The sequence below is a fragment of the Dromaius novaehollandiae genome, chromosome 25 (genome assembly GCF_036370855.1).
Source record: "Dromaius novaehollandiae isolate bDroNov1 chromosome 25, bDroNov1.hap1, whole genome shotgun sequence".
In the NCBI taxonomy this organism is placed as follows: Eukaryota; Metazoa; Chordata; class Aves; order Casuariiformes; family Dromaiidae; genus Dromaius; species Dromaius novaehollandiae.
Genome location: NC_088122.1, coordinates 4,440,420 through 4,453,740, shown reverse-complemented (window position 1 = coordinate 4,453,740; position 13,321 = coordinate 4,440,420). Strand labels below are relative to the sequence as shown.

The 13,321-nt window shown below is 56.2% G+C and overlaps 1 protein-coding gene across 3 annotated transcripts in view; it reads right to left on the bottom strand.

Annotated features, from left to right (window-relative positions):
* Nucleotides 1-1,571: 1,571 nt before the first annotated feature.
* MATK (megakaryocyte-associated tyrosine kinase) overlaps nucleotides 1,572-13,321 on the bottom strand; it is a 36,982-nt gene continuing 25,232 nt past the window's right edge. For all 3 annotated transcript variants that reach the window (XM_064497222.1, XM_026105445.2, XM_026105444.2), the window contains 13 exons: nucleotides 12,580-12,665; nucleotides 8,701-8,767; nucleotides 8,278-8,391; nucleotides 7,936-8,051; nucleotides 7,287-7,506; nucleotides 5,093-5,186; nucleotides 4,860-4,925; nucleotides 4,142-4,241; nucleotides 3,481-3,565; nucleotides 3,121-3,194; nucleotides 2,803-2,998; nucleotides 2,176-2,262; nucleotides 1,572-1,967 (listed from right to left, as the gene is read on the bottom strand). In XM_064497222.1, coding sequence (XP_064353292.1) covers nucleotides 1,785-1,967; nucleotides 2,176-2,262; nucleotides 2,803-2,998; nucleotides 3,121-3,194; nucleotides 3,481-3,565; nucleotides 4,142-4,241; nucleotides 4,860-4,925; nucleotides 5,093-5,186; nucleotides 7,287-7,506; nucleotides 7,936-8,051; nucleotides 8,278-8,391; nucleotides 8,701-8,709 — 1,344 coding nt within the window. In that variant the 5' untranslated portion in view covers nucleotides 8,710-8,767; nucleotides 12,580-12,665 and the 3' untranslated portion in view covers nucleotides 1,572-1,784. The remainder of the gene's footprint in view (nucleotides 1,968-2,175; nucleotides 2,263-2,802; nucleotides 2,999-3,120; nucleotides 3,195-3,480; nucleotides 3,566-4,141; nucleotides 4,242-4,859; nucleotides 4,926-5,092; nucleotides 5,187-7,286; nucleotides 7,507-7,935; nucleotides 8,052-8,277; nucleotides 8,392-8,700; nucleotides 8,768-12,579; nucleotides 12,666-13,321) is intronic.

The window sequence follows — 13,321 nt, the reverse complement described above, 5'->3', positions numbered from 1 at the left end:
CTTCCCGCGGCCAGGAGGACGTGCCTTGCTCCTGTAATCTATATGCAAGCAATTTCCCATACGGAGTCTGATTAAAAGAATAATCCCTAGCCGCACACACAGCCACGGCCCTGAGACAAGAGTGGCCGGGCTGTGCGGGGAGAGGATTCGACACCCAAATCTCCAGGGTCCCCCTCAGCCCCAGCAAACCTTCCTCCTTGCCTTTGCTGGGTAGCCAAGCACTGTGCTTGGCCCTGAGCTGGACAGCCCCGCAACCAGGGATAGGCCTAATTGGAGCCCAGAGGCTTAAAGATGCTGTTGAACTAATTTCTTTAGTTTAATCAAAAAACCCAAATCCGGGTGGTTTAGCTGGCTGTGCTTGGTGACTCCGTGCTGGGTGGGAGCCGCTGGCCGTCACGGGTGTTAGGCTCTGCTGGGAGGGGGTTTTAGTCTTCAAGAGGGCCAAAAGGTCCCGTCCTCATCACCAGGGAGATGCAGCTCCAAAACGGCACCAGTCCTCCCGAGGGACCCTTGCGCCCATGCAATCCACCTCCCTCACCTGCCCCAGCGCAGCTCCGGGTAGGGAAAACTCCTGGGGGCACCAGGGGTCCAGGGCCACCCAGAAGGGTCCATCGATACCCCAGCCATCGGCAGCCCAGCTCTGAGCACAGCTTGCACCCAAGCTGCAGCTGGCAAACAGTCCATGCAGAGCATGGCAGGGCCATGGGGGGTGAGGGCTCTTGGTTTAGGGCCAGACCATGGGGTGAGCGCTGAGGGAAAGCCATCCCGTGGCAGGACATGTCCCATGGCAGGGCAGAGCAGAAGCTCCCAGCAGTGCCCAGCCCTGTTGCATTTCCCTGCAAGAAGCCACAGTGGGTCCAAATGCCCTGACTGGCTCCCACCTCTCCACCACCCCTCCCTAGCTCCTGCTTAGCACCAGAATGTGGGCAGAAGCCCAGCAGACATTAACACCCTGGCACACCAGCACCACTCATTTCTTAGTTTTGCAAGGAGCCTGTGTAGAGGGGAAACTGAGGCAGGGCAGGGGCTGTGGGTAGAGCACAGCTCTCTATTGTGGGTGCCAGGCCAAGGACACCTTTGACCCGCCCAGCTGCCTGTAGCAGCACAGCCAGAGCCTTGGCGTGGTTCTCCATCATCCTTGGGGTGTGGCAGCTGGCAAAAGCAGCCAGCTGACACACATGCACAGCTCTGCAGCATGGCTCATGTGCTATGTGGCTAGTTCATGGTAGAGGGGGCTGTACACACCAGGACAGTCACACTATGCGCTATACAGGCAAAGATGGCCAGAAGAAGCCTGGCCATGGGCACCAGGCAGGCCAGCCTGGTTACCTGGTGTGCAGAGGGAACATGTGCAGCCCCTGCTTCACACAAGGCAGGTCCTTCATCCCACCAGCACCCCCAAGGCAGGACACAGGCTGTCTGGGCTCCATTCCCACCTGGCCACAGCCTGGAAAACAGCCAAACACCATTTTGGGTGGCCCAAACTGTGGGCACCAGGCCATGTCTATTGTCCCCACAGGTGAGAGGTGTGTGTAGAGCTCATCAAGGGAGAGGCAGCAAGACAGAGCCCATATCAAGATGGAGCAAGGCCGTTGCCTCCTCTCCAGGCAGAGGACAGCGCCCTGCTGAAGCTCCTGTCCCATCTTTATTGGAAGACACAAGTGTCCTGGGCCACCACACTGCCCAGATGTTCCATGCTCCCCTTGCTGTGCTGTTTCGAAGCCTGGTATGTCCGGTAGGTTACTGGCCATGAGCCCTCTGCACTCTGGGAGGGGGATGGCAGATTAAATGTCCCCTAAGTGCTTCAGCTCCTTCTGCAGCTTCTCTGTGAGTTTCTTGAAGGACGGCCGCTTCCCCGGCTCCAGCTCCCAGCAGCTCTTCATCAGGGCATAGACAGTAGGGGGGCAGTCCTCAGGGGCCTCCATGCGGTACCCCTGCTCCAGCATCTCTGTCACCTCCTTCAGGCTCTGAGAGAAAGGAGAAGTGAGGTGGGACATCTCTGCTCCCCTTTCCTGCCCTGCCAGAGGCTCTACGTGGCTGCTGGGGGAGCTGGCATCTCCCATCCTGTCCCATCCCTCCTGCCCGTCCTGCAGCCAAGCCACGGTGGTGTCACCCACCCCACACATTTCCCAACACTGTGAGAACTGGGCCAGCCCAGTGCCTCACCACACTCACCAGCTTGGGATAGGGTGCCCGGCCGTAGGAGAACACCTCCCACAGGAGGATGCCGTAGCTCCAGACATCCGACTTAGAGGAGAATTTCTGCAGCGACATGAGGGAAGGGAGTCTGAAGCCACCCAAAAGCAGGCTAAGTTGGACCCCCCATCCCTCCCCAAGCAAAAGATGGGAGAAATACTGACTTCCCCATGCAAACCTCTCCCCTCTGCCTCCTTCCCTGGCTGCAGCGACCTAGGACCCTTCCTGTTTCCTCCCAAGCATCTGACCTCAACCCTGCACCCAGCAGGACACCCTCCCTACCCACAACAGCCCTCTGTCACCAGCAGTGCCTTGTGTCTGACTCACTGTGCCCAGCATCGTCCCAGCTGCTCCTTCCTGCAGCATCCCACAGGAGCTGCCCTAAGTCTCCACCGTGCAACAGCAAGAGCGTTGCACAAAGCCCAAACCCTGGGAGATGTGGAGCTGGCTGTGAAAGAAGCCACCAAGGGGCAGCAACCCATGTGTGTGTGGTGTGGATGAAGGTTGAAGGGTTGAGGTCGGTGGGTATGGGCAGGGGGGCCCCAAGGGGACAAGCTGCTTTATGAGGGTACCCCCAGGCACCCAGCCCTTTCCTCCATCACTCACGTTGTGTTTCAGGGCCTCTGGAGCCGACCACTTCACGGGCAGCAAGGTGGTGTCTGTGCCCTTAGGGTTGACCCTTGCCAAGCCAAAGTCGCTCACTTTGGCCACATTCTCCTCGGAGATGAGGATGTTGCGGGCAGCGAGGTCTCTGTGCACCAGCTTCTTGGACTCCAGGTAGTCCATGCCCTGGGCAACGTCCCTGCAGCATCCAAGGCAAAGCACAGCCTCAGTGTGTGGCCTCCCAGGGCTGCCCAGTGGGGTGGCACGGAGAGCACCGCTCCCCGCTGCTGCCCTGATGGGGGGAGAAGAAGCCTGACTCACAGAGCAAACTGGAGGAGCTGCCTGGTCTGGATGACCGCCCGGCCCCGTGTGCGTAGGAAGTTCACCAGGTTACCCTGAAGGAGAAGGAGAAACATGTGAGGGCAAAGAGGATGGGACTGCCTGGAGACTTCACCTCCCACCAGGCCTTCACTGTCCCTGTCTCCTCCAGAAGGAAGAGGTTTTGCAACAGGCACTGTTCCCTGAGAGTCAGGCTGAAGCCAGCCCCAGGCAAGTTTCAACTAAGCTCCAAACCAGGGATTTTGTCTCCAGATCCAAGCCACAACGCGTCCTGTTGGCCTGGCCTGGGTGTGGCAGAGAAGAGGTGCTGGCCCAGCTTGTGCTGGGGCCAGGTGCTCTCACCTTGCTCATGAACTCCATGACGATGTAAAGGCCATTGTGCAGGATCACGCCAAGCAAACGCACCAGGTTCTTGTGCCGGACCTTTCTGAAATGGGGGGACCAGTGTCAAGGGGGTGCCTGGAGGATGGAGCTGAACTGGTGCCACAGACAGTACAGAGATGCCTGCAGGGATCAGGTGTGTACGTACACCTGGGGTAAGCCCTCGGCATGATGGGGGTGATGAGGGGACAAGGGGGCACCCACATCTTTGCAGTCTGGTCCCGATGTGGGACTTTGCCACATGGGACTTTGCAGCTCGAAGGTAACCTGGCCCCAGCTTCTGCCCTTCCTCTGGTGCTGTGGATACCCCTGGGCACATGCCCACACCAGGACACAGCTCTGGGCTTTGGGGCTGAGCACAGGCCCATGGTGGGACCATCTGCCTCAGTGATACGCAGTGATTTAAATAGTCAACCAGCACAGTGCTGGTGGGGCACACGCTGCTGCCTGGATTGGAAGCAGGCAGACTGGATACTGTGAGGTCTCTCAGAGTTGGAAACTTGTCTCCTGGGACCTCCAAAGTGTGGCTTCCCCAGACCCTCTGCTCATCCCTGGGGTCCAGGACAGCAGGGACAGGCTGCACATACCCACCTCCCTCCCCCCAGCCACATGGGGCACTCACGTCATGGCAGCAGTTTCAGCAAGGAAGGCCTGGGCAGTCACATCACACTTGATGTTCTTCACAGCCACCTTCTGCCCCATGTACTCGCCCTGCAGGACATCTGGGAAGGGGGCACAGGGGGTGTCAGGCAGTGCTGAGCTTGCCAGGTGGGGTGAGCACATGGGCCAAGCTGGGCGCTCCCAGCTGAGCCCCTTGAGCCATGGACTGGCCAGGAAGAACATCAGGGGATATTTCTTGGGATGTTCATGCCTGCACAAGTGGAGCCATTGGTGGGTTAGGGTGAGACATGCATCCTTGTGGCATTAACCATGCTGGGACAGTGTGTCCTGCCTGCGGGGCCAAGCAGAAATGTGTCCTCCAGGATGGGGATGGGAGCCGTTTGAGGACGGTGGAAAGGGTTTCTTGCATGCCATCTCCTGCTGTCACCCTTGGTTTGGTTTCTTGCCACAGGTCAGACAGCATGGGCTCACAGGAGCATCTGTGGCTTGTGGGAAGTGAGGATGTGGAGGATACTCTGGGGACATCTCTGGGGCTGCCCAAGGGGAGGGGACATAGGGATGGAGCAGGTGGCCTGGCTGCCCTGTCTGTATTGGTACTGTCCCTCCCCTCCCACTCCGGGCACAGTCAGGGCTGCGCCAGCCTTGACTCTCACTCCCTGGCCACAACCAGCCCATTTCCAGGGGCCTTTATGAACATCCAGCTCCACCTCTTCACCTACCTCCGAACTCGCCTTGCCCAATGCGGTCTCCCAGCGTGAGGTGCTGTAGGTTCAGTAACCAGCCAGCTGGGCACAGGGACAAGGGCAGGTTAGCAGGGCCATGCAGAGCTTGGACATGCCACGTCCTTCCCCCAAATGCAGACCCAGGCCCTCTCCCACCATCCCCTACCAGCTTGGACATGCCACGTCCTTCCCCCAAATGCAGACCCAGGCCCTCTCCCACCATCCCCTACCTTTGGCCAGCTCCTCCTCAGCTGACTTCATGCCAGTTTTTGGTTTGGGTTTCACCAGCTTGGTACAGATAGCTCCCTGCTCCTTCATGTAGTGCTGAAGAAGGATAAACAGAGACAGAGATGATGCTGTGATGTGGTAGGAGTATCCTGCCCCAGAGCATATGGCTCTGTTGAGGGACCAGGCTCTGCTCCATCCCCCAGGGCCCTGGCTACTTTGGGGCTCAGAGCTGTCCTGGAGCCAATCCTCCTTGGACGGTATGAGATGCTTTCCCCACCATTCCTTGCCTCCAGCTCCTGTGGGAAATCACTGCTCCCCATCCTGTGCAGAACCACAGGAGAAAGTGCATGGCCATGCCTTGGCCCTGAGCATTAGCTGAAACCCGGAGGCTCTCCTGTTGCCCCTGGTGGCACCAAGGGCTGAACACCCCACAGGATGTGCAGAGCAGACACTGCTTCCTTCTGCTCTGCTGCAGTTTTAGAGACAGACGGTTATTCATGGCTTGTGGCTTGGTCCAGCTTCCTGTGCATGGCTTTGCCCTGGGTGCCGCAAGGGAAACACCGTAACGAACGGGAAGCCATAAGGGACACTACTGAAGAGCTATTCAAGAGCCAGGTGGTAGCTGTTACTGTAGTGCACACAGCTCCTCCATCCCTGCAGCACGTTAAAACCCATGTGAGCTCCACGTGCTGGAGCCTGGCTCCAAAATGAGAATGGCCTGCAACAAAGGCACTTGTCAGAAATAAGTTCAAAGGAGCAGGGCTGAGGATAAAGCATTCACGGAGAGGTGGTTTCCAGAAGCTGAGGAGCAGAACAGAAACAGAAATACTGCCTGGTCGAGCGATACAGCTGTAATGGTTAAAGAGCAGGGCCAGGGGAGATGTAAGTGGAAAGGACACATCTGAAAGCAGAAGTTACATCCAAATGAGGAAAATATATGAGACTATGAATCCACAGAGACTTACAAAACAGTAATAAGACAGGGCAAAAAGATTTTGAGGAACAGGTTGCTAAGAGCATGAGAGCTAATAATAAATTAGCCAGCACTGGGAAGTCTAGGTGCCTTGCAGAGATAGCAGTCGAGAGGTGACAGAGATCCCAAAGGCAATAAAACCACGGCAAAATGTCTCAATGAAAGCCATGGCATTTGCTATGGGCAGTGAAGCAGGTCTCCTCCATTCACAGTGGATATGCTAAAGAACCTTTCTCAAGCAAAGGGAAGCTTTCAAAGCAAACTGCTAAAATAAATAGTATTGAATCTCAGGGTAGAATTTGGTGCTTCATGCTGTGTCTGTCACATATCACCCAGGGTAGGAAAGGAGGGGAAGAGGCAGTGGTGATGTTAACTTATCAAAGTGCCATAAGCCCAGCTGCTGCATGAAGCACCAAATTAGCAGGAACATGGGGAAACGTGGCCCTGGGCAAGGTATCAGGGCTGTTGTGGGTACAGGTGCTTTGTGGGCAAGACATGGGGAATGCAGGCCAACAAGCACAGGTTGCATGGACAAAGGTGACCAGGGTAGGGATGAATGGCTAGTCCTTAGTCGAGGCCATTCCTGGGGCATCGCAGAGCTGTTCAACACACACAAAACCAACTTGGAAGTGGAGAATTGTCACCTTTCCCAGGGACAGGGAATTATGCAGGATAACAAAAATAAAGCGTAAACCATGAACAGTTGCAGAAAGCTCTCAGGTACAATAGGGATGAGGTGACAGCACCACAAGGCACATAAGGCAAAATAACCCCAAGTTCACGGGGTTTGATAACTGCCCTGTGAGCAGCTTAGCTCAGTGTTCAGGAGCAATCAAAAAGCCCATCAAGGCTGGGACTGTTGGGAAGTAACCAAGGAAAAAAAGGGCAGGGACATACCGCTGCTCTGTGTAACTCCACACAGTTCAAAACGGACATAAGAGTCAGGAGAAACTAATATCAGCACACAGAAGGCTCCCATTTGGGGACCAGATCCTGCAAAGCCTGGGGACCTGTTTGTAGCCAGACTGGTTCCTTGTGCCATCACAAGGATGGCAGTGTTGGTACGAGGCGGGGGGGATCAGAGTGGTCTGGACACTGGTGGGTATGAACCATCCTTGGTCCTCGGCACAGGGTGCCTCATCACTGTGTGCTGGGCTGATCTACACCGACCACCCTTGTTCCCAGCCCTGGCAGGTTTCTCTGCCCAGAGAAGGGGCTCTGACCTCAATCATGTCCATGAGGTTGCAGAAGCGCTGCTCGTTGTCAATGCTCAGCATATGCTCCTCGTATATCACACGGTAGTGGATGACCTCCTTGCCGAAGCTCACGCACAGCACGTAGTCACCAGGGTGCCGGATGGACTCGCGCACCAGGAACAGCCCGTCCTCGGGGGGCTGCAGCTCCTGCACCGCCTGCACCCCCGAGATCTTGCCATGGAACCAGCTGGGGAGACGAGGTCATGGAGCCTGCTGAATTGCTTCCCCACAGCTCCAGCAGCGAGATGGAGAGAGTAGAGCCCTAGCCAACCCCTGCCATGGCTATGCAGGCCCAATCCCATAAAACCCCCTCCCCATCAGTCCCACCCAAGCTGGGTAGCCACAACCAAGGGCCTTCAGAGCAAGGTACTGGCCTCAGCTAGTCCCTCTGTCACCAGGGCATGGCCACAGCCTGCTCTGCCCCTCAGTTGCCCCACTGCACTGGGGCAGAGCCACCCAGCCTAGCATCTGCCACTCAACACATCACGGGTGGGGAAATTGCATTGGATCCATCTGCTCTCCTGGCTGAGCCCAAGCCTGCAGGCTGAGCAGGTCCATGGAGGCTCTGCCAGCCCCCAGCATCCATGGGACACCAGTGGGACTTGGCTGTACTCACGGCATGAGGCTGAGCTTTGGGTCTGCCCGGATGGCTACGCGTTCCCGCAGTGCGCTGGCTGCCAGCAGCCCTTCCTCCCCAGTGTCGTTGTGCTTAGCGCGGTACCACCCTTTGCCCTGGCAAGGTGAGAAGGGGAGCTGGTCTCAGTGCCACAGCTGGCTGGTGCAAGGGAAGCAAAGTAGTGACCTGCACGCAGCCCCTGGCTCCTGCTAGGAGCAGAGTGGACCCAGCTCTAGCAGCTTGGCCTAAGGCCTGACATCACTGGGGTCTCCTCCCCTCCATGCACGGCTGCTGCCAGCCCCCCTCCCAGGGCACCACGTCCCCGTGCCCCCATTGGTTCACCTCCACGGCCTCGACGATGGTGACCACGTCTCCCTTGTGGAAGGCCAGCTCTCGGGCCTTGGGCTTGGTGTGGTCATGCTTGGTGACGCACTGTGTCCCTGGGGCCCAGTGTTTCTGCAATGGAGAAGGCAGCGTGAGCAGGGACAGTGAGCTGGCATGCCCCCTCTGCCCCCTACACCCATTAGGTGAAGCTGGTCCTACAAGAGCAACGAGGCTGGACACATGGTCCAGGCAGAGCAGAGCAGGGAGCATGGGGAGCATCAGACCAGCTCGAAAGGGATTTGTTCCCTAGTCCTGGGACTGCACCCATGTGCCGCTGCCAGCCTGTGCTCATGCACCCAAGTGCAAGTGGGGCATACAGGGCTGTGCCCACAGGCACCTGTGTTCAGGGCCTGTCCCCTGCGTTGGGGTAGCTCCACTCACCCCGGACATGTTGGCTGGGCAGTCAGCGCATCAGCAGCTCCTTGTCCTCTCCCAATACAACTGTCACCTGGAGAGAAGAAATGAAACAGGGCTGCAGGGGGATGGGGGAGCCAGGCCGTCCCCCTGAGCAGAACCACCCCAGCAAATGCCCTGACAGGGCTACAGGCCCCGTGGGGTCTCCCTGCAGAGCCGATGACCTGAGTGACAGGAGCTGAGTGGCAGCCCTGTGGCTGGCCTTGTCCCAGGCTGCTCCTGCCTTCCCCACGGGCTCCTTCCTGGCTGACACTGCCCAGCACAGCTCCTCCATCGCCTGGGCCAGCCCAACGCTGTGGGGAGGGAGGAAGAGGCCCAGAGTGCTTCAGAGCACACTGCCAGCCTTCCCTGCACTGTGCACACCCTGAGGAGGCTCCACTAGTCCTGCGTGGGAACAGGACCCAAGCGTCCTGGCCCCTGCTCTGTGCTCACACCTTGGGTGAGCTCCTCTCTCTCTAGGTTGCACCCATTTTTGGCAAGTTCACAGGTGTGCTTTGGCTCTGGAGGCCCCCAGACCCCTTCCTGGCCCCAGCTCAATGTATCAGGAAAATCCACCACAGCCCCAGAGTGGGGTAGGAAGCTGAAGAGACATTTCACCACACACCGGTGCTGCTGTGATGGCCTCACATAGCGACAGCAACTGTGGGGCCCGGGGGGAATGTGGTTTTACCAGGAACTTGTTTTCTCACCTCCTGTTTCAGCAGCTCCCAGTCATCAGGGTCACAAGAGCCAGGGCTGGGAGATGCACCGGCTGCGGGGGCCCTGCTGACATGGGATGCATCTAGCAGCCGGCCCAGTATCAGGGCTGTTGATGGATTAAGCTAGGACAAGGCAGGATTGTCGCATCCTCGGGCTGTGGGATGATCTTGCCAGCCCTGTGCTCCCTGTCACCAGCTCACCACTCTGGAAACCCCCCACTGCACATCTGCGACCTCCGGTGGCAGGGACCCTCTGAGGGGTCCCCAGCCCCCCGCTCACACTCAGAGGAAGTCCCAGGCAGAGAAACAGGGTCCCACAGGACGCACAGAGCAGGGGCCTTGGTTCAACAAGGCAAAGGGCTTTGCCCATCTCTGCAAAAAAAAAAAAATGCTCTGGGGCAGGGATGGGGCTGCCTTGGGGGGAGAATGCATGGCAGCCGGGCACCCAGAACTGGGCTGGAAGCACCCAAAGCCCATCCAGCATGTCCTTGGGGACCCCAATACTGGGGTCACTGCCTGCTCTGAGGAATATGCCTGCGCAGGTTCCACTTCAAAACTGTGGGGCTTCAGCTGCTAGTATCCATTTCTTCTCATCCTAGAGTCCTTCATCTGCAGTGTCGTCTCCCTGGGAAGATGGAGGGACTCCATGTGCAAACCTCTGTGGTGCCTTTACGTCAAGCCAGCCGGCATGACCCTGAGACCCTGCATGGCCCCCGTGCTGGCACAGCTATACGGCCTGGCAGCCTGGCGAGGGGACAGCTGTGCCATGGGATAGCCCGGGGTACTGGGCTGTTTGCTGTGGCACTGCCCAGCCTGCTACACCCACAACAGGATGGCAGCATGTTGGGCCCAGTACCTCCCCTGTTCACAGCATCATCCAAAAAATCAGCAGGCTTTTAAAAATAAAGCAGAGGGTTCCTTAAGTTTTCTTCTGATTACAGAGCCCTTCCTCCAGCTCCGCTTTGCTGGTTTAAATTTCTCTCTAACGCTGCAAAGCAGATGCTTTCTTTCCTTTTCTAAAGGAAAATAAGGATTTCTCACACATTCACATGACTCACATGCTGCAGGCTTTATAAAAGACGCCATCTGACGAGACCCACGTTCCACGTAGGCGAAGCTGAGTTGTGCCCACCTTGCTCCTTCCTACTCGAGCACTAGAAAGTGTGAATCTATCCCAGGAACTCAGTGCTTCTGTTTAAGACTTCAAAATGGCCAGAGAAGCATCGGCATCCAAAGAACAGGAACGTGTGAGGATGGGGAAGTGATTTTATTTGTGCATTGATCTTTTTGGTGCTCAGCTAACACAAAAGCCTTGCAATGTGTGGCTGGGACCGAACGCTACCTGTGCCACTCTGGAAAATCCAGCTGGGAAAATCTACTGTTGCTTGGAAACTTCCAACAGGGATGATGTTTCCACTGCTTTCTTGGCCTTTCTCTCTTCAGCTCCGTTTCCCTTCCTCTCCAGGACGCTGTCAGCGTGGTGTACCCATCCCTGCCTGCAAGGTCAGGCCTCCCTGCACCGGCTGACGAGTGCTCTCACTTCCAGGAGCCAGGCTCCGCTTCTCCCGCAGTGACGCCTCTGCCTTGCGACTGAGTGGGGGTGGGAGGCAGCACCCCAGACGGCTGGGATAGGTGCGGGGGCTCAGGCAGCCTGGAGCAGCGATGACAGTCTTTGCTCTATTCCTCTTTTGGAGGGTGAGTCACGGTCACTCCTCTGCATCACAAGTGGTAAAACCCAGCCTGTCTCAGTGACTGCAAGGTTGTGATGACTTACCATGCCAGCTTCCATCCACCGTCAGCCAGAATCCAGAACAAAGTGAAGATCCACAAAAAGGAACAATTGCAGCTTCAAGACTAATATTAGCAGCCAGCAGTTTTTTCTGTTCCAGAAGCCATCTTCAGCTGGTACAGACATCCTTTTGTCCTGCAGCCCGTCTGTGCCAGGTGTATTGCCAGGTGCTTTTGGGTAGAGACACACAGCCAGCAGCCCTCTACATATTCCCCCATAGACACAGCCAAAGTCCTACCTGCTGGGATGCAGGTGAGCTGTGTGTAACACATCCAGTGTGGGTGAGGAGCACCTGGGCACAGGCATCTGCTCCATACCCCTTGCTGCAGTGCAACCCAGGCCTCCGTGGGAACACAGGAGGGATGGACAGGTTCCCTCCATGGTACCGAGGAGGGACGTGCTACCTCATCTAGGAGGGACAACAACAGCCCTGGTGGTTTTCCTTCATTTTCTGCTCCTCCAGGGCAGTCATTTCTGGTGCAAAGCAGCACCTCTTTGCTCAGTCCTGCCTCCACATGTGTGGGCTGCGGGTGGCCCAGGTGCTCTGCGCTAGGCACCCAAGGGCATGTCTCCCCCTCTTCCCAGCCGGCACATCTGGTGAGCCTGGCTTGAGCCACTGCAAGGGCTAAGAGGTACACACCCCCAAACGGATACCTGTCCCTGGGCAAACTTGGAGACCCTTTGGTACATCAGTCCAGATACCAGCTAGCATGCAGGTGAATCATATTCTTTCTGGTGCCATTTACACACCTCGTCGTAAAGCAAGCATTATACTTGGAGATGTTTGGTCCATGCAGTTCCCACCACTAGAATGTATATTCCCACAAGTAGGATGCATGGGCAGGAAACCTAGGAAGAGACATTTGCTCACCCCCATTCCCCTTTTCTGAAGCTATTCCACAATTTTTTTAACCAGCTAACCTGTATATTTGCAATGAAGTACAGAAAAACTGAGTTTCAGTTCTGAACCTCCCTGACCCTGAACTGAAGAGTTCAGGCTTCTTTCCAGGGCACAGAGTGACTCCAGCTGAAGAGCTACCATGACCCAACCATACAGCGGCAGAAGAAGAGGCATGCATGTTGGCAGACTGCACTTCTGCACTGAAACTTGGGCCGGATATATTGCGCAAACACCTTTGAAATACAGGCTAGAGAAGTTCTCCTGTTTTACAGACACCCCATCGCACCAAAGGGTCACTTAGACAAATGCTGAGTGTAGTTCATTGGTTGAAGAACAGGTGACAGCTGGCTGTTTACCCCACCGACCACAACACTAACACTACATTCATCTCTCCACCAACAGAGCAGACATGACAACGTCACCTGCTCTCAACAACTCTAACAGACCTTTGCACTTACCTCCCAGAAACGTCCATGCAAGGCCTTGGGGGCAACGATGTCTCAGGGCTGCTCACAGTTAAGCCTGGACTCAAATCCCTGAATTCCTGGAAAATAAATCCCTTTTCATATGGAGCAGCAAAGCTTTATTTTCAAGGACATGCTCCCAGAAAGAGCCACTGCGTTATTTCCTGATTTCTCTTCTGGTTAGCGCTGCAGATGCAGTGCGTCCTGGAGGTCCTAGTGCCTGCCGCCTATATAGTCAAACATTAATCAGAGATGACTCATTATTTGACAACGCTTATCCCAAAATGACTTCTACCCTTCGATAGCACAAGAACACACCCTCACTAGCAGAGGCATTGCCAGATCTCACATCCTACAGCATTGTGTAGTATTCACAGAAAATTAATGATCAACTATGCAAATAGAGGGAGGTTCGCTGCTACAGCCTTGATTACCATAATCAGAGCATCTACCTGGGCAGCAGGTGACCGTGAGTGGCAGCTGTTATCCAGGGAGACAGACTCAGGAAAGGACACCGTGGGACCACAGTTCCCAATGTTTAATCCTGTCTCAGCACCAACTTGCACGAGACTCAGGGGAGATGCAGGAGCATGCACGTGCCTTGCCTGCTCTATGTGGGATGAAAACCACTCACAGACACATCGCAGGCTGAAATGGGCAATTGCAAAGCCCAGAGAGATCCTTAAATGAACACCACCACCAAACAGCAGGGACTTATCTATATCCTCCAGCATTT